This window comes from Pagrus major, chromosome 19 (assembly GCF_040436345.1).
Source record: "Pagrus major chromosome 19, Pma_NU_1.0".
In the NCBI taxonomy this organism is placed as follows: Eukaryota; Metazoa; Chordata; class Actinopteri; order Spariformes; family Sparidae; genus Pagrus; species Pagrus major.
The window spans coordinates 23,486,133-23,508,926 of record NC_133233.1 but is presented as its reverse complement, the minus strand read 5'-3'; the positions used below and the strand labels follow the sequence as shown (position 1 = coordinate 23,508,926).

The 22,794-nt window shown below is 41.9% G+C and overlaps 1 protein-coding gene across 2 annotated transcripts in view; it reads right to left on the bottom strand.

The window, feature by feature from the left end:
- The window catches only part of sh3kbp1 (SH3-domain kinase binding protein 1), a 38,576-nt gene extending 17,154 nt beyond the window's left edge, over positions 1 to 21,422 (bottom strand). Inside the window, exons 1-7 of one of the 2 annotated variants that reach the window (XM_073488285.1) lie at positions 21,280 to 21,356; positions 13,559 to 13,716; positions 2,985 to 3,099; positions 1,805 to 1,911; positions 797 to 826; positions 278 to 422; positions 101 to 180 (exon numbers count right to left, since the gene is read on the bottom strand). In XM_073488285.1, coding sequence (XP_073344386.1) covers positions 101 to 180; positions 278 to 422; positions 797 to 826; positions 1,805 to 1,911; positions 2,985 to 3,099; positions 13,559 to 13,716; positions 21,280 to 21,283 — 639 coding nt within the window. In that variant the 5' untranslated portion in view covers positions 21,284 to 21,356. Of the gene's footprint in view, positions 1 to 100; positions 181 to 277; positions 423 to 796; positions 827 to 1,804; positions 1,912 to 2,984; positions 3,100 to 13,558; positions 13,717 to 21,279 lie in introns of both variants that reach the window. The other variant, XM_073488286.1, reaches the window with a different exon arrangement.
- Between the last annotated feature and the right edge of the window lie 1,372 nt (positions 21,423 to 22,794).

Below are 22,794 nucleotides of genomic sequence, written 5' to 3'. Positions count from 1 at the left end.
AAAGTACAGTACGTCCCTCTGAAGGTGGCATGAAAATAAAAAGACAAGTGAGGTACAAGTACCTCAAAGTTGTACAGTACTTAGTTACATCACTGATTACCTTCTTGGGCTGGATTTCTCCCGACCCTGTTTCTGACCGACTGTCTCCTCCATCACTTTCGCTGCCCGGGCTGTCTTTACCTGAACACACACACAGATCAGACAACACATAAGTCATAAATATAACAACCACAGCCATTTGCTTGGCGTTCCTGTCATCCGATTGGCCGAGACTCACTGGTGCGGCCGCTGCGCAGATCCTCCTGCGAGGTGGGCGTGTCTGAAGAGGGCATGTCCGACTCGTTCAGGATCTCTCGAGTGAAGTTAGAGGGAAACATTCCCGTCTTCCCGTTCAGAAATCCCTCCCACCAGCCCTCCTCCACCTGAAAATAGGAATCACATGTTTTTTCCTTTTTTCCTGGTTTAAAGAAAAAATACATGTATGATCTGCTGCGAGATCTGGTCTCAGGCTCCTTCACTGTCTCCAGAGTTCAGACTTAATAAGGAGAAGTCGAGTTCAGTTTCTGTGCACCACACAGCTGGTGCGAAGTCCCAGAAGGACTAGAGGTCGACTCCGACTCTCGGTTCCTTTTAAATCAAGCCGAAGTATGTTCGTGCTCGCCACTGTCTTTTATTTTCTGGACTATTTCAGTATCATCTATGAAATCACACCTAACAACACTTTTGTTTTTGCTCCCATTTTGTTAAAATCCACATTAATAAGCAAGATCATGGGTGTGGTGCTGCTGGAACGCACCTGAGGACCACCGCTCCGCCATGTATTTTTCTGTGAGGAAGCGAGGAGACGAAATGTTCACAGTTTGAATAATCCCGTTCAAATCATATACATTTTATGTGACTGGAGATCCGATCAACACTAAAGCGTCTGTCATGTAAGGGAGCCACAAAAAACAGAAATAAAATGATGTCATATTGACTTTAAAAGGTGAGCTCATGCCTCAGCTCCTGCCCATCCCAGTTTACAAACAGCACTTACACCCCTGGCCGAGATGATCCATCCAGCTGACAGGTGTGACGTATCAAGACGCTGATGAAACAGCATGATTAGTGCACAGGTGTGTTTTGTACTGCTGCCTATAAAAAGGCTAAAATGTGCAGTTTCATCAGACAACGTAACACCACAGACGTTGTACGTCTTGATGCAGTTGCTCGTGAAGTGAATCTGGATGGATTTTAACAAATTTGTGCTAGAAATCTGAGAGAAATAATTGTTTTGAGTGCACGGAAAGAAAGTATTATATCACTTGATTTAACCCTGGAAAAATGGGAACAAAAACAAAAGTGTTGTGTAATTTAATTAAAAGGAATCTTGTTTATATTTTTCTTTATATATCGCCTTTTATTTCTTGTTTTAATGTCTCTATAAATTAAAACACAGATGTAACTGTAACCGAAAACCAAGAAAACCAACAAATATCCACATTTGACTTAAAAAATAACTTAAATTATTAATCCACTGTCAGAATAGTTGTCATTTAATCAACTAATGGATCAATTTATTAGTTATTTCTGCTCTAAATAAAGAATTATGACCAAAACATAAAGCTATCAGCGCCCTCTGGTGGACAAACTATGTCACTGCACCGCTTCTTCATCACAACAAACACATTTTATTCTATTTCTTTTCATATATTTGTTATCTAACAGTTTCGCCGACACGTCACACTCTAAAATAAATAAAACATGAGCTGTAAAGACGTCTCAAATCTCCGTCACGCCTCCAGTCAGCCGTCATCAGTCTCACCTCTGCTATGATCTCAATGACGTCTCCTATTTTCAGCTCCAGCTCATCTTCATGCTGCGGCACGTAGCTGAACGCTGCTTTACACCGCCGCTTACGGATTTGTTCACCTGCAGTGCACACACACACACACACACACACACACATATGCAAATACATTTTTAGGTTTGCGTGTGACATAATAAGCTCTCTCTATAATCCATGTCTTCCAGGGAGTGAGCAGGTGTTCACTGTCTTATGAAAAGCCCTCACGGCTGAAGACCGACACCGCCGACCTTTGACCTCTCACTAAGTGGACAGTCTCACTAACCAGTGGAGACACCAAATGCTTCACACTGGCCCTTCAGTTGTTTGTCTTACACTCATTAGCCTCCTCGTTAGTCCTGACTCATTCCACACCAGCTGGGGCTTTAAGACTTCAGCCTGCGATTCCTCGTCCGTCCACAAGGTGTCACTCCTCCTCTTGTTTGAGTTGAAGGGTGTGTTCTCATGCAGAGGTGGAGGAAGTATTAAGATCTTTAACTCAGTACAAGTGGTGATACGGCCATTAGTCCTGTATTGACACTGTGGTTTGTTGTTTTCATGTAAAATATCGTTAATCCTGCATCCAAATCCTGTCACAAGTGTTTGAAAGCTGCGTTTGAGGGATGATGGCCAAAAAAATGTGTACATCAGCTCATATATGTAATATATAATGAAGCTTATGGGTCAGGCTGTAATCAGTCCAGAGTGAGACCTCTGCAGAGTCTTTCTTTGGTCCCAATCAACAGTCTAAACCTCAAAATTAACAAAAAATAAACTGAAATTCTTAAAATAACAGAAGCGAATCGGCACATTTAGAAGCTGAAATGATTCAGCATTAGAAAATGATTATTTTCTAATAATCCTTTCGCTGTCAACAGAACATTTAAGCTGTTCTTGTGCATTTTCATATGTTAAATATAAATGTAGAGGGGATAAAGGACGTTGTTTTTATAGTTATAAAGTGTCATGTTCAGTAGTTACATGTCACATTCCAGCACATACGTGCTCACATGTTAGTACGCCGAGGAACGCTTGACCCAAATCCTTCCTCACACTAATAGGATCTATGTTTGAGACTGAAGACTTAACGCTGCTAATGACCACAATGTATGAATGTATGTGACTGTGTGTGTGTGTGTGTGTGTGTGTGTGTGAGTACCTTTCCTGCCCGGTCGTACTCCAGGGTCGGACACAGGACTGGCCCGTCCGTTGGAAAGCTCAGACTTGATCATGCTCGCCTGTCCTCCATCCCTCTTCGCCTCCTTCTTTATCTCCTGCAGAGAGAGGGAGAGAGAGAGAGAGAGGAGGTGATGAGTGGAGGAGGTGAGGAAGAGATGGTGAGAGAGAGACGGGAGAAAATGGCTCAGGTGAGAAAATGTAGGTTACAGAAACAGAAACAGAAACAGAGAGACGGGAGAGTCAACACGGATCCATTTAAGTGCAAAACTAGAAAAATGATTACAAGGATGATAATAATACTTTTTTTTCCTCCATACGTGAATAAACAAGCTGTTCTCAGAGGAAAATAAGCTCCCAAGAACACAGTTTAAAGCTCCAAAGGTGGCAGGGTCCGCCACATGTAAACAAAACAGTATGAAACTGTGTTGTCCTTTAAGGTCAGTTTGTTTACTCAGTTCATTCAGTCACGAAAACAAAGAGAGTTTGTTTATTTAGTTTGTTTGGACATAAAAGAAATCAGTCGATGAATCATTTCTTCCCCAAAAACTACATACTGCACCTTTTAATTATAGAATAACTCTCATAAAAGTCATAAAATGATTAAAAAAATACGAACCAAAACAAATATAAATCCAATTTTCTACGTTAAAGCAACATTATGAACAATGTGATCTGTCTCTGTCACAGCAGCTCTGCCTCCATCACTTGTTCCTGCACTTTACTTCACACTGTCTGTTAGCGGATAGCGCCACACTGATTAACACTTAATAGCAGCACCAACTGTCACCAACTCTCAACTTCTGCATACTGTAGCTACAAGTTAGCTCTGCTTGCTGACTCCCAAGCCTCCAGGAAGAGCGCCAGGCTTTGAAGCCAACTGTCATAGTGGCCAAACCGTGTAGTTACATCGTCACGTGACGCACTGAGGCCCAAAAAGACTTCCATTGTGAAAGACGCAGCTGTTAAACGGTGGATTTTTTTAGCGTCACAACCCGTGAAATGACTCGTCTGACTGTCACAAGTTGAGCCATTCAGTGCAGTAAAATTAGGAAAGTCTACAAGAGCTGCATGATTAAATTATTTTATTTCTATTTAAGTTAGCCGGGCGCTTAACGAAGTAGTGTCCAGACTTTAACATAACGTCCTCGACTGACTCTGAAAACTGGGATTGGTTGTGTTGCACTCAGAAATGGTGAGGGCCGCCAAATCGCACAAAATACCAATTTCTGCATGATATTTCTTGATTTACATAAATAATGACAGAACACACTGACTAACATGATAACATTTTAACTACCTTACGACATTATCATGACAATATTGTGTAGTTATAGAACATTTTTAAAAAACATGATAAATTCTGCTGTATTTATGACAAAAACAAAACACCACAGTGAAATACATACAGCATACATATAGGTACATATCTTATATTATTTACAGAGTATACTCAGGTTTTTTTTGTCTTCTATTTTTAGCTTTGCTGGTGTATTTTGTATTTTTACAACAATACATGTACATGTATTTATGTCTCACTGCTGTCCTTGATATTAATATTACTGTTGTGTATTACTGCCTGATGTCCTGCTGTTGTAGCACAGGAATGACCCAATTTGGGATCAATAAGTACATCTATATATGTGTATTTATTTCATATATCCATCATTTAGCAAACAGACATGTTAAATGTTGTAGCTGTCATTCGCCTGCTAGGTTGCACCTCTTATTTAGGAGGCAAAAAGAAGAGAAGGGCAACGTTTACCTGCAAAAATGTTAATATTTTGAATTTTCTGGTCAATATTGCACAATTACAATAACGTAGAAACAAAAGGTAATCCAACATCAAACTACTGTATAATGTAAAACACACGAAACACATAAAAATCCCTTATGTCACGAGTAAAACACTGTAAATTGGTGCATGAGTCAGGCTAGAATGCAAATCCCCATAAACATGAAGGTTAAGAGCTTATGTGTTATGCAATAAACTTGCTGATGTATTCAATAAATGCAAATAAGGTTTGTTCGACAGTATCTCCGCTGCTGCTCTGCACCGTGCTGCAGTGTAGCAGCAGTGTTGGATGTCAGTAACACCAGGTGACCCTCGCTGTTTACCTGCAGACGACCAGCCGGAGCTCGTGAGGCTCGGACAAACACAAACACACAAACACACAAACACAAGGCTCTCCCCCTCCTCCTCTACTGCTGCTGCAACCTTTCCCTTTCGCTAACTCTTCATCCACATGACTCTCACTCGCGTTAAGAAATCACGAGACGCCATGCGAGACTGATCAAGAGGACTGGAGAGAGGAGCGACAGGAGAGTCAACAAGCGGGCAGATGGAGAGACAACAAACGTGGAGGCACGGAGACCCGGAAAAACTGGACATGACGGTTCACATCTCTGCTCCACATTCATCATGACACTGTTTCATAAGCCCCTGGCCTGTGGCGAGCGCAGCTCAGTGAAGCATACGGGCCCGGGCTACACTGACTCAGAGAATCTAACCCCTCGCACACACCCTTGGTCGTGTTTGGCCTGGTGTGGCGTGAAAGCCTTAATGAGCCTCCGAGATCCAAAAATATCAACGAGAGGAGACGTTTCCTAGACGACGGCCGAAGCTCATCTGAAGGGAGCGGGACAAAAACATTATAGTAAGAAAAATACACGCCTCGTCGACTGAAACCACAAATGTTGCACTCGGCAGAGAAGAGGAACAATTCATTGTGTCAACAGGAAGTGACTGATTACAACTGAAGGACAGAGCAGAAAGTGACCACAACATGTTTCACCTATATTCATATGAGATATTTCCCCCTGCTTCCAGTCTTCAGGCTAAGCTAAGCTAATCATCTCAGCATGAATTTTCACAGAGAGAAACATTATCATTAATCTGGAGTCATGTTTCTGGCCAGCTGACGAATATAAATCTAATATTAATTCCCCTTTTAGCCCTGCTTTGTTCTCCACCAACTCCTGAAAGGAATATCTGGCTTGTTAGCCGCTAAACGCTCCACTGTTCACCAGCTAACATTAGCTAGTTTCTCATTTTGTGTGCTGTTAGCAGTGTTGGTTGAATTTGGTTTATTGTTACTTTAAAAATACAGTCAATTACTTGGTATGAATAATAACGTTGCTACATTTTCAACAGAAGAAATAATTAGCCTAGTTAACGTATTTCTACCAGCTAACGTTAGTTGCTAACTTTTTCTGTCTGCTGCAGTATCATGAAGTCCAAGTTTATTTAACATATTTAGAAATAGAAAATGAGAAATTATGGGGGGAAGAAGCAACCAGTTTGCCATCAAAAGCTAACATAAAGTGATTTCTAAATAAAGGCAACCATAAATGGGCAAAGAAAGATGGCTACTGCTAGCAGCTAAGAACACATGTAGCTTAATAAGAAAACTTTGGAGTTAATGTACCAGAAGGTGCTAGTTAGAAGTTTAAAAATAGTCACCCGAAGGGACTGACTAGCATCTTAAAATTTGTAGTTATAGGTAGATAGCTGCTACATGTCTTTATAGCTGCTGGCTAGCTAAATAAGGAAACATTGGAGTTCGTAGAAGGTGCTAGCTAGCATCAAAAAACACATGTAAATAGCTCTGGAGTCACCGGAATGGGCTGGCTAGCTCCTTAGAGGACGTGCAAATGAAAAAGATTTATAGGTAGACGCTGGCTAGCAGCTATAAAGACATGTAGCTTAATAAGACAACTTTGGACTTTGGAGGTGCATTCCTTCTTTTTCCGTAGACGCTAACCCTTCCACATTTCCCACCGCTGCGCCAAGCTAACTTCTTGGTAAACGTTAATCTAGATGACCTATTGGCCAGTCGACATTTTAAAAGTGCCAAAAATTCACTGGCGGCTCCGACTGCTGAAAAATGACAATGTTCTTGTTTTCTTTTGTTTTCTTTTTCAACTAAATACCTTCAGACTGTTGCTTGGGCGGAGATGTGATGGGAAGTGTTAATGTTATATGACTTCTGTCCACTGACGTCAGCTCGATCACACTGCTACTTTCTCTGACATTTGCTGTTTGCAGTTTGCTAAGTAGGCTAATGCAGCGTTAATGCAGAGCCAGGGAAAAGAAAAAGACATTGATTTGTGCAGTCAGAGTGCAGATGGAGCGGCTCTGAGTCTAGATCCTGCATGCCTTCATGTACTGAAACAGATATAGACACACACACACACAGTCATTCAGTCTCACATGCACAGACACAAAGACTGACTGGTGAAAAGAAAAATCACTTTTAACTCCAGAGACTCCACATTGCACAAGCCAACCTACACATAACCTCACAGCGGCCATTTGTCGGGCTGCAGCTTCCCGTTTTTTATGAGTGGTGGAGCAGAGGCGGTGTTTAGTAGCTGTTTGGCTTTATGCTTCATGAAAAGCAACAGAACATAAATCCTACATCTGTTATCTATTAAGGATTCCCGTTTGAAATCATTCACGTATCTGAGTTTAGAGCTGGAGACTAATGATCGCGTGGGTTTTTTCAGAGCTCATTCTGCTGTTTCTTGGAGGCCTTTTGTTACGACTTGGACCGCATTCACGCTCTACTGCAGTTCCTCCCGTGGGGGAAATGGAGGTAACCCAGAGTTAAAGGAAACCCAGCTGAAAAGAGGAGAGGAAGACAACATGATTCATCATATCTGAACAGGAAACACCTGCATAATTTAAACTGCAGTGGTGGCTGTGTGTGTGTATGTGTTTGTCCGACAGCAGGAATGTAGTTTACACTGCACTGCTTTAATGCTAAACATCGCTTTTTTGTGTGTGTGTGTGTGTGTGTGTGTGCATCCATCCTCCTATCGCCGGACCTCTGACCTTTCCCTCCCAGTCACAGATAATGCAAAACAATGCAGTGTAGCAGCTAGCGAGAAGGACGCGTTAGCCTTGTTAGCGCGACACAGAAGGAAAAAGAGAGAGCTCTGCTTGTGAAATGCACAGGGACAATGACGCAAAATATTATTTCCCCTCGTTTTATACACCCCGTTATTACACAACTGTATTCAGCGGTCAACTGATAGGGGAGGAAAGCTCTTACACAAGCTAATATTGGGTAATAAACAGTGAGTCTTTTTGTTTAAAGGTCCAGTGTGTAACATTTAGAGGGGGGTTAAGGAGGATCTATGGGCAGAAATCTAATGTAATATTCATAATTATGTTTTAATTAGTGTATAATCACCTTAAAATAAGAGTCATCGTGTTTTTCCGTTATCTTAGAATTGCTATGTTTCTACAGTAGCCCAGAAAGGACAAACCAAACACTGGCTCTAGAAGGGGACTTCTGGGACTTCTGACTTCCTGACAAATGTGAGGATTTACTGCTTTTCTTTGCTTTTTTTTCAAATTTTCTGACAGAGTATGTGTAACTGAATATATTTAGGTTTCACTCAGACAAAACACCAAATTTAAAGCTGTTACCTCGGACTCAGTATAATGCAGGGTTACAGCGATATACCGTTGTATGACAGTTATCAGACCGTGCACATTTGCTTATATACAATATTGAATCCTACCATATTATTTTAAAACGTTTATTCAACTAAAAACCTTTTTGTTTTCATTCTTTTATAAGACCTACTAACAGATTTTTGAGTCGACCCGTCCTATAATCCCAAATGAGATTTGGGGAATAAGTTTCAAAATCAACTTTTCCTACAAATAGGACCTTTAATGGTTATTGTAACTGATAAAAGTGATTATAATAATGGTGTACACCCGCTAGCGTTGCACAAGCATGGCACAAAACAGCCGATTAGACTAGGCCTATGCAGCTGTACTTTAAAGTCAGTCATAATTGTTGGACCAGGTTATTAGGGGTATTTCTTGGCATTTTATAGACGAAGCTGAGACTTTAAACGTATCGTCGTTCGACTAGGAGCCGTCCATTTTCATTATTAAACCGATTAATCACTGAAAACAACAAAACTTCTGCATGCTTTTTGCCAAATTTTTTACAACTCATCAGACATCCGACTTTGACTTTGAAGTAAATCCAAGCGAATCTGCTCTTTCGCTCCGTGCAAAACGAGTCAGCAGCAAATCGAAACATGTGATTCTGATTTGCAACACCTGCTTGTCGAATCCACGGAGGTCAGATGATCGCAGCGGCTCTCATAAACACAGGGCAGTTTTCTGTAGACGAATCGATTGACACAGAAAATATTCAGCGGATCAATTACAGTAAAAAATAGTAATTGTTGGATGTGAAAAGTCATTTAAGGTGAAGTTGAAGCGACACTGGAGCTTTCTGTTAATGAGAAACAGCAGCAGGTTCTCAACAGATCTTTGAAGATAACTGGTTAATATCTGCGTTTCCTTCAGCGAGCAGTTTGGTTTTATGATAAAAATCAGTTTAGCTAATTGGGCGCACAGCTAATAACTGCTCCAGGCTTTGTACAAATACAGAAATTTAGCTTCTTCAATGAGCTAGCATTACAGTCTCGTGATATCCGTGACATTGAGTCCAGAATTAGCATGTTGTTAACCCGAGCTGACCCTTCTGAAAATAAAAGCAAACACAGTCAAACCACTGAAACAGGCTAATTCAATGACCTTCACTTTAATATTATCTGTGCCGTGACAGCCATGGCGGCTCCAGAAGGGGGGGGGGTTGCATACCATCACTTCCTGTCCCCCTTCCAACCTGTCTGTCCACATCCCCCATTTCCTACTAACACACACACACATTCATCAGCATTGCAAAAAGCTTAATGTCACTGATTCCCATAACTGCAGTCTTGTGACAGACCAGTCTGGTATTACTGCATTACTCACAGCCTCCCTCCGTCTCACACACACACATGAACACACATCCACACACACACACACCGTCAGTGAGCGTTCACAGGCCCATTGTCCGGTTCCCTGACAGTGAATGAGAGCTGTGACATTCGGTCAGCACAAATAAAAGCCCGGCTGCGGCCGAACCACCTGACAATGGACGGACTTTCTTCAGCACTGTCAAAATGTGGCTCTCTGACTGTCAGCCTTCACTTGTGGCCCTTGTTAACTTCCCTCTCACGTTACAGTGAACAAAATACTTCCCCCTTCTCACCACCGCAAACACACTGTTATGCTATATATATATCAGAGGCTTTGACCAACTTTACTCATGATTTGAATGTTTATCTCGAACAGCTCGACAACATGTCTCATTTACTTTGAAGAACCAGCTGACAGGAAGACGAAACAATGAATCTGGAAGTAGAGAGCCAAACTCACGCCCCTTGTGGTTTCCCTCATGCAACCTTATTTCAGAAAAAAACTTTGTGTGGTAGTGAGCAGAGAGACACAAATAATCTTTGATCCCGTGTGAATTTTGTCATGAATCACACATATGATGTTTGTCAACTTAAAAGATAATCTTTCAACTTGAGAAAGTCGCAGTTTGTCTTAAAACTAATGAAATATAAGACTGTGAAAATACATAATTATAAAGACTACACAGCCATCAGTTGCGTTAGTGACGTCGTCTCGTCTAACGTTCACCAAAACCCATGACTTAAACAGATTAATTGTGATTTTCATTACCTTATCTATGCCGAGTTGGCGGCCATGTTGGTGTTGGTGATGTGAGTTGAGCATTTCACTGAGCGTTCACACAAAACTAGATGATATTTTACTTTATTTATGACAAACTGCTAACTTAATAATCAGTTAAGGCTCATTTATGGTCGCATGCAGGCTCTTTGATCAGGAGGGACTGCAACAGCCGAAGAGGGTGGTGTGTTTACTGGGGAAACTACAGGTCACAAACCCCATTATTAGCACTGCCACTAAAGAAGCCGGAAAATGCAATGCTACCAAGCGGACCAATCCCAAGTTACATTTCTGGGGAGGTGCACGTTAGACTACAGCGTAGTGAAGGCATCTGTGCAGAGGCTACCGACCCAGATGCAAAACTCAAGCTTTAATTGATCACTCTCAGTGTACTATCATAGAAAACAGTGAAAACCAACAAATATTCACATTTGAGAGGCTGGAACCAGATGTATTTGGTCATTTTTGAGACACAGCTTCAAAACGAGAAGCTCCAAACTAAGCAAGGGGAAGTTCGTTGACTGGCAGTGAACAAATATTACATTAATTATTACATTAGTTACCAAAAGGAGACCACATAGAATAGACCACATGTGTGTGATTTGGCTAAAGAGACAGTAAAGAAATACAGTTTCCCAGAGTAAGAAACTCCAACAATTAGGCTTTAGATCAAGTCTAATATCAAACTTGATAGCCCTGTATCACATTTTAAACCATCCATAGATGCTTAACCATAACAAACCCATGCATTACTCCCTGAGAAATAAATGAAAATGTCGAAAAATGCCAGATCTCTTTATCCAAATCCGCACCAAAAGTTAATGGGGTCTATTCTGAGCTGAGACTCATCCTCCGTCCAAGTTTCGTGGAAATCCGTTCAGTGGTTTTTGTGTAATCTCGCAGACAAACCAGTCAACTAACCAACAAACGGACACGGTTAAAACCTCTTTGGTGGAGGTAATTACAGGTTACTTTGCAGCTCGGTTTAAAACAACATACAGTAGTCTGCCTTCTCTGCAAAGCTTGGCAAAAAAAATCAAAATAAACCAGCAAAAACTGAGGACATTCGAGTACATATCTCTTACGTCCTCGTAGACAGAACAGCAAACGAACAAGTGATCCTCATTCTCTATCTAGCCCAGATCGCACGACAAACAAAATCTGTTCTCCTCTTGAGTGGCATTAAATATTAAAAACATGATACCATAGGCATCCAGGATGGAAACTCTTCTTTCGAAAGCTTTTTCTGAGGCCAGGGTTTTCCAAAATGCTGCTATTCCCTTATTGAAATGAATCATAAAAAAATAAACAAGGCTACCCCGGTGTTTACTGCCTTATGTTTTGCCTTGTGACTGTGGGTGTAATCGTGATGCATTCACACTTTTTAGCAAAACACAATTAATTGGACATATTTTGCTTGAAAGATAGAAATTGGAGGATAGAACGAGGAAATCATGAGAGGTGTTGAATTAATAAGTCTACCACACGTTTATTATTTTTAAATACTCGTTGCGAGACCACCGCGAGCTAAAGATGGACCACCAACCGAGCCAGTGAAGAACTACTACCACAACTTTTGGACTTTGAACTATTTCTGCCACTTTTGCACGTACAAATAAGGGCGTCAACACTTTTTCTATTAGAGTTAGTTGCACAAAACGTTTCATTTCAAGCAAACCCTGTTTTTTTAAGCCTGATCTGTATTTTTTAACCACAGCTGTCCTCATCTAGAGTCTAAATTCTCACTAAATGTGCTCTGTTTGCATGGCCTACATAGGAATGCAGACCATATATGGGTCTGTGAAGTGTAGTTTACTCATGTATTTGGCCTCTAACATACAATCTGGGGACAAATTGAAATGAGTGGAGAAACATAACAAATGTGGACGCTTCTTTACTGAGGATGAGGGTCCACTGAATGGTTCGATGAGGAAGCTTTAACATTAGTATGTACTGTAGGCTGTATGTGTGTTTTTCAAAATAAAGGTAAACCCACTAAAAATAGGGTATTGACTCCGTTTTTATTGCCAGTAGACAAGTTTGCCTTTAGTTTTTTGTCTTCTAAGTTTGACGGTGTGGGTAACAGAGCTGCACGATATGGTCAAGAAGTGATGATGCGATTATTTAAACAGATATTGCAATTGCGATATAATTCAAAATCATGATGATGTGGCATTTCTCCCGGTCTCTGCCAAACAAACATGTTTCATTACATCTGGAGAACAAACCAGAGCATCTCTGCAGCACTACAAAATCTCATTGAAACACTGTTTTGTGACACGTTTTACCTTTATAAAACAATTGCAGTTCTTGCAATTTGGATATTGCACCTTGTCATATTGCGGTTTCGATTGTTTTGCAATTAATTGTGCAGACTTTGATAAATAACTTACCGCAAAGTCATTTGACCTGTGAATAAATGCCGTTTCTAGATGTTAGTGGGTGCTGGTGGGTTTTTTTGTCCAGTGTGAAAGGAGTTTAAGACATTTTCTTTTGTTTTTCCAATGATTTGTCACCCATATCTTCATTGAGTTTGGATAAATAAGAATAACATGTTCACTACCCTAAAGACAGCATGTATATCATATATCACTGTACTGTTAGTGGTTGAAAATGCAATCAATTTACACGTCAGGGGAGGGCGTAAAAATATCTTTGGTTTCCAAAGGCGGCCATCAGAAAAAAAAGGTGGGGAAATAAATTTTTTCCCTAACCCTTCAAACTGAACTCAAAATAAATTGTCCCTTAGCGTGATCTGAATGTAATCCTCACACTCACCTAACAAAAGGTGAATGAGTTGCAGTTTCCGGCACTGAAGTAGCGTCAGAAAACACCCCGAGCGACGCACACTGCAGTGACACACTGGAATCTGCATGTTTACCCTGCTGCTATTTATGGACCGCCTCTTGTGGGTTTATGAGGCGAGTAAGAGACGGAGAACGAGGGCAGAAGAAAGAGAGACGAATGAGGTGGAGGGGGGGTAGACTGTGATTACTCACCCTGACAAAGTTATCCGGGAACAGCCCCCTCCGTCCGCCCAGCTCTCCCTCCCACCATCCTCCATCGTCCCGTCGTATGTTCACGATGATGTCGCCCACCGTCAGGCTCAACTCATCGTCCTGCTGAGCCTCATAGTCGAACTCCACCACGGCCTCCACTGAGAGGGAGAGACGCACAGGAGAATTAGAAACACAGAGAGTGTTAACCACAAGAAAAGGTCAGACGTTGCAGAGGTTTCACATTGTTCTATATTTACTCTCCGGCACAGCGTGGTTTGGATTTTTGACGATTGTGCTGTTTTTATTTATTGATTCAAATGGGAAGTGAAAGACACACACACACACACACACACACACACACTCCTCAAATAAACCTACTACTGAAAAAAATGGCCACCAACAAATAAAGGCCTGAGAAAATGACCTGTCCTGGAACGACTCGAACGATGAACTCAGCATAATGTACACTTCCACCTCACTGGAAACAATACCGTTATGTTATAATCACCACTCTGCTGCTGAGTTTCACTTTCAAACAGGAAACTGATCCCACTCACTGATTAAAGGTGCCCCGGGGAGTCGACTTGTAAACAAATAAATTGTATTCGCAGTCGGTGTTTCTCACCATAACACTCTGGGTGCCTCCTTGAGGTTTGACAAACACGATGAACTCACTTCCTTCTTCTTAAAACCGGACTGTCCTTCTAAGAAGAAGACAGCCGCAGTGGCTTCAGCCAGTTCTTCAAAAACAGCATCTGTTTAGGTTTAAATGACAAAGACCTCTGGCTGACATACAGAAGTAGATGATATTATGACCTTGAGTGACAAAGTCCAGGACACGACGCTTCGTATCTCACTTCCGACTGACAGTCAACATTGGTTGCTTTGAACTATGACCACGATCGTTCCAGGACCTTGACCACATGTTTATCATTAGCTGTGTTTACCTGCACCCTGATATAACCATGTAAATGCTTTTTTCAATTGTTCCCATTGAGGAGCGAGCCTCTTTTCTCTCCTATGGATCATTTCATGCACCCACACCCTCCTCGCTCTGATGTCCTGATATCAAATAAAACACAAACAGATAGTAAATCACAACGGGGAGGTGTCGATCAAGACATTGTTGTCATAGAGACAAGATTCACACACGCGGCGTTTTTTTCTCTCACACTTCATCTCAGCGCTCCAAAACACACAGCCAGCGCTCTTCTGCCCGGAAAAGACGCTACATGGACACCTCGTCTAATCGTTCTCTCATTATAGGCGACGTGGCTCACAGGAGGCGCAAAAACATGGCAGGAGCAAAACAAATCTGTGGCCGATACAACTTCTGTCGGAGGTCTTAAAGGAGATAAAGGTTGTTGGTCGAAAGGCTTCAAAACAACAAGTTGTTCAAACATGTTTGAACCATTGAACTAAATTAAGTTTGAAGGCAGCGGACTAATGTGATGAAGTCAAAATGGGAAAAGTCCCAGACTGATTCATGAATGATTTAATGGGAGAGTGATGATTGGCGGGCATGACTTACTAAGGTGTGGACATTTTTTGGACTGGGAAATTCAAAACTCTGACCTATGACCGTGAACTAGTTTATTTTGACGTGTGAACTGAACTTTGAGTTAGTTCACATGAAGCGTGAACCTACACACAACTGGCGACTGGGTGGCAGTAGCCCAGTCCGCAGGGAGTGGGTCGGGGATCGGAGGTTTGCCGGTTCAAGACCCGCTCGGACCTGTCTGTACAGAGTGTGGACTGGTAGCTGGGCACCAAAGCCCTTACTGTTCATACAGGGCAGCCCCCTCGCTCTGTCCCCAAGGTGTTAATAAAGTACATCTTCAATCTGAACACTTTTTGCAGATGACTTGCATTAAATGTCAAGGATGGTGGTTGTTTTATTCTCACGCGTTTCCTGTGCCGTGAACACAGCAATCAGACGGTAGAATTGAAAAATGTAAATAAAAATATCTAATTAAAACACAACATATATAAGAAACGCTGAGTTTCATTGACAGTGGCATTAAGTGACTGAATAAAAACAGTGTTTCTGTTAAAAAAGAGGAACTCAGAGCGACAACAGCGTGACTATAATGATGCTACTGACAGAAATAGTGTTGTGGAAATGTACATTATGCTTAATATCTAAAGAAAGCAAAAACTGGAAACTTCATCTTACATAAGTTTGGTCAAATATACTTACAAGATGTCAAAATTGGAAAATGATGGCAAAAACACCTCTCTCTCACATCAACACATACATTCACACACAAACACCACATGACTGAACGTGTCATGTCACATATAGCTTCCTTAACCCATAAACCTTTGCACACACTCACACTTACAAACACACATATATTAGCCGCTGAGGCTTGATCCTTGTATAAACTGTGTGTGCAGCTACAAGGCGGAGGGGGGTGATGATGAGGGGGAGTTTCGGGGGGTGGGGTAACCATGGGAACAACAGTATAAAGGGGTAGCTATGACTCAGACACGCTGGCTTCCTCCCCAAAATCATCTCCCCCTCACATACATGCACACTCGTCGTATAATGATGACACCAGCCAGAATGAGCCACGACTCGAGCGTTTCGAGTGGAAGGTCAGAGTTTACATGAAAGCGGAGGAGGACTTCTGAGACGTCAATATCAAGCAGACAAAGCGCACGACTGTGTCCAAGTTGGCCTGGTGCTCAGATGGGGAGGATATGATTCTGGCTTGAGATAACTAGAGAGAGATTAGCTGCAGACGAAGACAGCGACGTGGCACATATAGCGTTTTTTTCCTCCTTCTCTCAGTTAATAACTTTGTAGGGAAGTAGTAGAGGGTTCCTCGGTAAGGAGAAGTACATACTGTATGTGAATTTATAGCTCGTGGCAGTTGTCTTGCAAACCACCGCCGTTACAGTACATCCGATTGGCAGAACAAGACAGCATGCTGCCATCCACCCACCCAGCCACGTCAGTCAACGACACATACACCACTGAAGAAGAAGAAGAAGAAGAAGACGACAGCTTGAGGCTCTGCACAAGAACACACGTCGCAGAGTGCAAAGACGGGTTGCAAGTTAAAAGTGACATGAAGTCAACGCCAAATGGGCCCAGGAGGAGAGGAGCTCTGTCTGGTGTGAAGCCGAGACTTTGTTACTCATCAACACAGGAAATGATTTTACGAAGCAAACAGCCGCCATTTATGGTCTTTATGTACAAAACAGCATGATGGTCAATCATCTATTGTCATCAATAGCGTCTACCTAAACAGACGCGACCAAACATTTCCAACATGCCGTCTTCAGCTGTGGTGATTTCAGGCAATCCTGCTCTTATCACAAAGCCATTTGCCATTTATCTGACAGAGATAGAAAAGCATGGATGCTCACAAATAATTCAAAACTTCATGCTTTCAATCAAGTCATCAATAATAAAGAACACAGCTTTATTACCTGGACACTAGCCCTGCTTTATGGGCTAACGTTAGCAACCCGTGCTCCTACCCTGACAGTCTGTCCTGATATTAAAGGGGGTAGTAGATGCAGCAACTTCCCTGATTAACTTTAGTTCAATTTGAGGGGTCACGTGCCATCAAAGGGGGAAATGCAACATTGAAAAACGTCAAGTTAGCTAGGAAGTGGTTGACGCCAACGTTAGCTGTTGTCTAACGGGAGCTAATGGGTTATATGGTATTTAAGCTTTAAATATGGGTTGATGTCCCTCCAAATCTTCACTATCCATCGTGTTTTCAGTTGCTGATCATTCGGGAAGCAGTGAAATTGTAATGATTTGTCAGATTAGCTGTGAACACAGCAGTACGACATTTGAGCTTCCCACCCTGAGCCTGACGTCAGACGAAAATGGCCGCCCTGTGAATACAAGCTATGGACCTTTGAGCCAATCCCACATGCGCTGTCCTGCTGCTGTAAACACTCACTCAAGCACCAAATCCAGGGCTGAAATTAGCTCCCATCGAATAAATAATTCACTAGTGTTTGCACAAAAAAAAAGGGGTCACCCATAGACAACATTTACATCTGGTATGACTATGAAAACGCTCCCTCAGCAGAGAATAAAGAAGTAGAGTCTTTACAGTAGCTTCCCTTCTTGTGACCTGAGATGCCACAGCATTGCACATAAAGATCACAGCGTGGGCACATTCAAGATTACAAGAATGCTTATGAAACGTCAACATATCCAGATATAGACCGCATGTGAATACAAGAGGAAACAACGACAAACCAACAGACGACAGATCACAATCTGCAGTTAGCTCACTGGCTAACCTCGCAGATGAGGTGAATATCAAAACTATCAAAAATACTGAAACGCTATATACAAATAAGATCAGTTAACCACCATCGCTAATGAAAAACTATCTGCGTCACTCAGTTAAATATAGAAGAGAACATTTCTGCCTGTCAGAAACAGTTTAATGTTTGTTTGCTAACCCACTTTCCCGCCAAAACATCCAACAGTAGCCTCATAGCTAGCTAGCTAGCTTAGTTTCCAGAATATCTACAAATACAAAGACTATATTTTATATCATTTAAATTCAGTAGAAACTAGGTTTACGTTTACAACCAGTGTAAACAAACAATGCAATAAATTAGGCTAGTCCATATGAAGAAATTAACCAGAAGAAAATGAGAAGTATTTATTGGTTCCAGTTCCTCAAATATTGTTTTTTTTTCCTTTTTGTGTCATATATGATGGTACAATACGAAGATCTATGGTATTTTTAAGTGACTTAAGGACATTGCTGTTCTTTGGGAAGCTGTCATTGTTGTTTTACCACCACTTTATGACTTTATTCACAAACTAAACGATGAGTCAATACAATAATCGGCATTTTAATTGATAATAAAAAATAACTGTCAGTTGTTGTGTCGTGTCATACTTGCTTGCGCTCATGTGGTTGGTAATACATTGCTAGTGTCTGCGAGGCTAAAAATGACATGAGATGACACGAGACAGAATATTTAAAAGTCTGCAGACAAAACAAAACTCCCACTCAAGTGGTCAAGAAAACACACATACAGGAACTGAGCGTCCTGTGAACAGCTGCAGTCAGTTTAGATAAGAGGAAACTGCACATACGGCCACACTGAACTCCACGAAACCCGACATTTCTCTGGCTTACAGCGGACCGGTGTTTAGATGTGGGTATGTTTCAGAGCTGCTGTTGCTGATGATGTCAAGAACAGCTGCCTGTTTCTGTCTGTAAAACATTCACGCTGGACTGCGGCCCACTGGGAGTCAAAGCCACCCACTCCAACTGTGGATCGGATCACAGACTTCAGCAAATTCTCCCACATTAAAGAAAAATTCCAACCATTCTCTGCTCATTATGCTGTTGCCTCGCAGTTATTTTGTGATTTACTACACTCCCTGGATCTGCTTTGTCTATTTCTAATTCCCAGCACTCCCTTTTTTTTTTTCTCCCAGAATGCCTTTCGACAACCCCCAGATAGGAACTTTGTGCAGGGTTTTTTCAATGTAGGTGGAGAGAGCAACGGTGGCAGCAAAAGCAAGAATAGGAGTGAAAGTTTTTCAGTTCCAGGTGAGAGAAGAGCCACAAGACTTTCAGTCGCTTTGTACTACTTTCTGTTGAGACCAATGACGGCAGAGAAACTAACCTCCTTCATAACTGACTTCTCTTTGTGTCTGAATCCTTGTGCAGATGTCTTAAAAATACCTTTGGCTTCACTTATGAAAGAGTGAAGGTCACAGTTTTAGACACTGTATCCTTGAAAACTGCAGCAATAGTAGAATAACAGGAAGATACCCACCAGAAGTGTGATGTCTGACTTCTTTATTTTCTACGATATCTTTAAGAGCAAGTGAAGAAATAACCAAAACAACTCAATGGGCCCAAGAATGCAAGGTTCATTACCACGAGCTGTTTATAGTCCTGCATTTTCAGGCCGTTTTAACGTGAAATAACATTAAAAATAACGGCCTTAATGGCTTTCAATTATGCTTTTCATGCACTGCATCTGATCGCAGTCAGTGACCACTTAATTAGGTACAATCTAACGCAATCAAACACAAGTGTTCTGCCATAAAGTCCACTTTAATGGTGTTCTGGTTTTTGTCTTTTAGTACTGATGCCGTAGCGGTGGTGTTGCACTGTACTGCTTTATATACAGATAATAGCCGCCAACTTGGCAACTTACTCCTCTTCTACAAATGTCACGGATGGATTAACCCACTTGGGGTTCTGTGAGCAGATATCATACGAGGACGCCCACATTTACCACCCACATCTTCCTGTGAATTCATCTGACAGCTTAAAATGGCAATAGACAACTTTTTGCTTTAACATATCATTACTGACTGCAAAGTGTAATCGCTGCAGAGGAATGACTCCATCCCTGTATAGATCGGTTCCACAGGAAGAGGCATTGTTTTCCCTGGTTGCTATGGCCAGGTAACGGTGCAACAACTGGAACAACTGTGGAAATGCCACACTGCAAAAGAAAAATACCCTCTGTGATGGAGGAGGCCAAGGAGGTGAAGAGGGAGAGTGATAGAAACTGAGGTAAAACAACAGCTACGGGACGGACATTCACTCTGGGCAAGCACAAAACTACTGGTTAGGTTTAGGTCTCCACAACTTCTTGGTTAGGTTTAGGTCTCCAAAACTTGAAAACTTGAAACTTGAAAACTCGAAGGTGTTAAAACTACTTATTGACACTGAGCTTATTTTCTTTTCTTGCCGATGTGCAGCACGTGTTTAAAGCCCCTTGTAATTCCCATTTCAGCTAATTAGTGGCGCACATTACAACCAATTTAGCAGTTAATTAAACTACCACAGAACAAACACACAGTCAGTGAATCTGGGGACTTTGGGGGAAGCTGCCTGTCTTTTTTTTTTTTTTTTTCCAGCTTTGACATTTGTTTGTAACTGAGTGTTTCCCTTGGGGCCAGCTGTGCATTGTTTGTTTACATGCAGCAGAGGCAGAGGTCCAGCAGAAAAGCATGCATGCAAAAAGGAATAGAAGAAATAAGTGCGGGGTCATTCATTTAATTTGCAAAATGTCAAGTTGTCGCAAAGATTTAAAGCATGACAGGAAAAAAAGGGAAGTTTCCCCTCCAGCCTCGCATGCTATCTGTGAGATAATCAGCAATTTTCTGCATGCACTTAATTGATCCAGCACTCATCAGGCAAACCTGCAATCAGTTAATCTTTATGCATTGTGTGCAACAGCGCAGTGCTGTGGGAAATGATGGCGATGATGAGAGCAGGAATGTCACAGTCAGGCCTGTTTCATCCGCGCAGACGGGGAGCTGGAGAGAGTCAAACACTGTGTAACACAATAGGCACACAGACAGAGAGAGACTGAATGTAAACGTGTCAACATCTGCAACCCATCAATGTGACCGGCTGCTTTCCTTTTTTTTAAAAAACAAAAAAAAAAGCCCGCACCGCTGCACACCCACTCGCTGCTTTCTAATCATGAATAAAAAGCCTCGGAAACGCTGTGAAAACGCACAAAAAAACCCCCCGTATGGTCACTTACAAACAGCTCGGCGACGTCAGGGGAGGTGAGGAGAGGAGAGGAGAGGAAGGAAGGGAGAGAGAGAGAGCGAGAGAGGGGCTGAACCCAGCGCGCATCTGGACCGGGCGTTTGATTTCCCAGCCCCATCCAGATGCGCAGAGAGCGCTGGAGGCTATTTTTGGGCATTTTTGCGCAATAAAAAAAAGGAAAAGGGCGTCGCATCTCACCCATTTATGTGTCCCGGTGTGCTGGTGGCGCTCCTGCAGGCTTGGTTGGTAGCGAAGGGAAGGTGTTGGTGGTCAGGTAGAGAAGGAGGTTTGTGCCGGACCGAGCCCCTGCCAGCCTCCTGCTCGTACTAGAGATCCGCTACAGAAACGGGAGGAGCGTCAGATGAAACCATATTCCTTCCTCTTTTCTCTCTCTCTCTCTCTCTCCGGTGACACGACAGAGGAGGCAGAGCGAGGAGCCAGAAAACGGAAAAAGCGCTGATGAACAAATCTCTCTCTGCCTCCCTCTCTCGCCCTCTCTCTCTCTCGTTGCCTTCAGGTGCAGCGCGTAAATTCCGGCTTCACTTCAACTTGCACTTTTCATCACATTGCAGACACGCCGTGACGCAATCGCGTTGCACCATGCACGATGCACTCAGAGCAGATGGTGGTGACGCAATTACTCTGTGCGTCGTGGGAAAGCAGATCCCCACATTTGAAAAATGAGCCGCTTCGTAATGAAATCTTTCGATCCGACATGTTGTTTTTTTTAACTCAAACACATCCTCACTGTCTGTCACAACTCACTACATAATTTACTTCATAGTCTAACTTTATTACATTAAATTAATAAGTAATTTAATGGCATATTGGCCCCACTAGCCAGGTTATGACAAAACCTAAACCTGAATCCTAAAATCAGTTAGCATTTTTGCACTCCCTCGTCTCAAAGTCAGAGTTTTTTAAATTTGGTTTTCTTTTAAATGTCTGAAATAAGGTGTGTGGTTACCACAGGCTGAAGATATCTACATGTTTACACAAAATATTATCATTAAATGTGCCACAGTTTAATTATAAAGAGCTTACGTGTTGCTAACAAACGGCTAAATAAGACTACAGAAGTTGTCGGAGACTCATCTACTCACTAGTCCGTGAGTTTACAGGCCGACTTTAGATACAAACTCCAACTTTTTAACTTGTAGGTTGATTAATTTACAGAAAACGTGTACAGTAATTATGTAGTAAGACGCTTAGCGGTGATGACAGCCTAACATTAGCTTTTAACTTCCAGAGATTTAATTTCTGCTTCAAAAATCACAAAAGTGGTGTTGATCTGCGAAGATCATACCGCTGAACACAACGTGTAAGTATCATAAACTTATGTTTGTCACAGAGATTATTTTCAGTGATAATCCAAAATCCAATTCAACAATCTCATTGGCTCTTTGACGAGGGAACCAGGGCGATGCTAACTTCCGCGGTTAGCCAACAAAAATACGTCATTGCAAGTGTAAGTAATTTGCAAATGCAAACAGTTTACCAGTCAGATCAGCGAACAGGTGTCTGGAAATAGCTGACATCATCCTGACCTCTCAAGATAGTGTTTTGCTAGCATTAGCCAGGAAGCTAATGTTAGCTACCAATATCACAACATATATATCACATGCTTTGCATTAATGTTAGGCATCCCAAGTATTTTACATAGCAATAAGTTAAATAAATATAGTCAGGAAATAATCATAAGGTGGGTTAGCA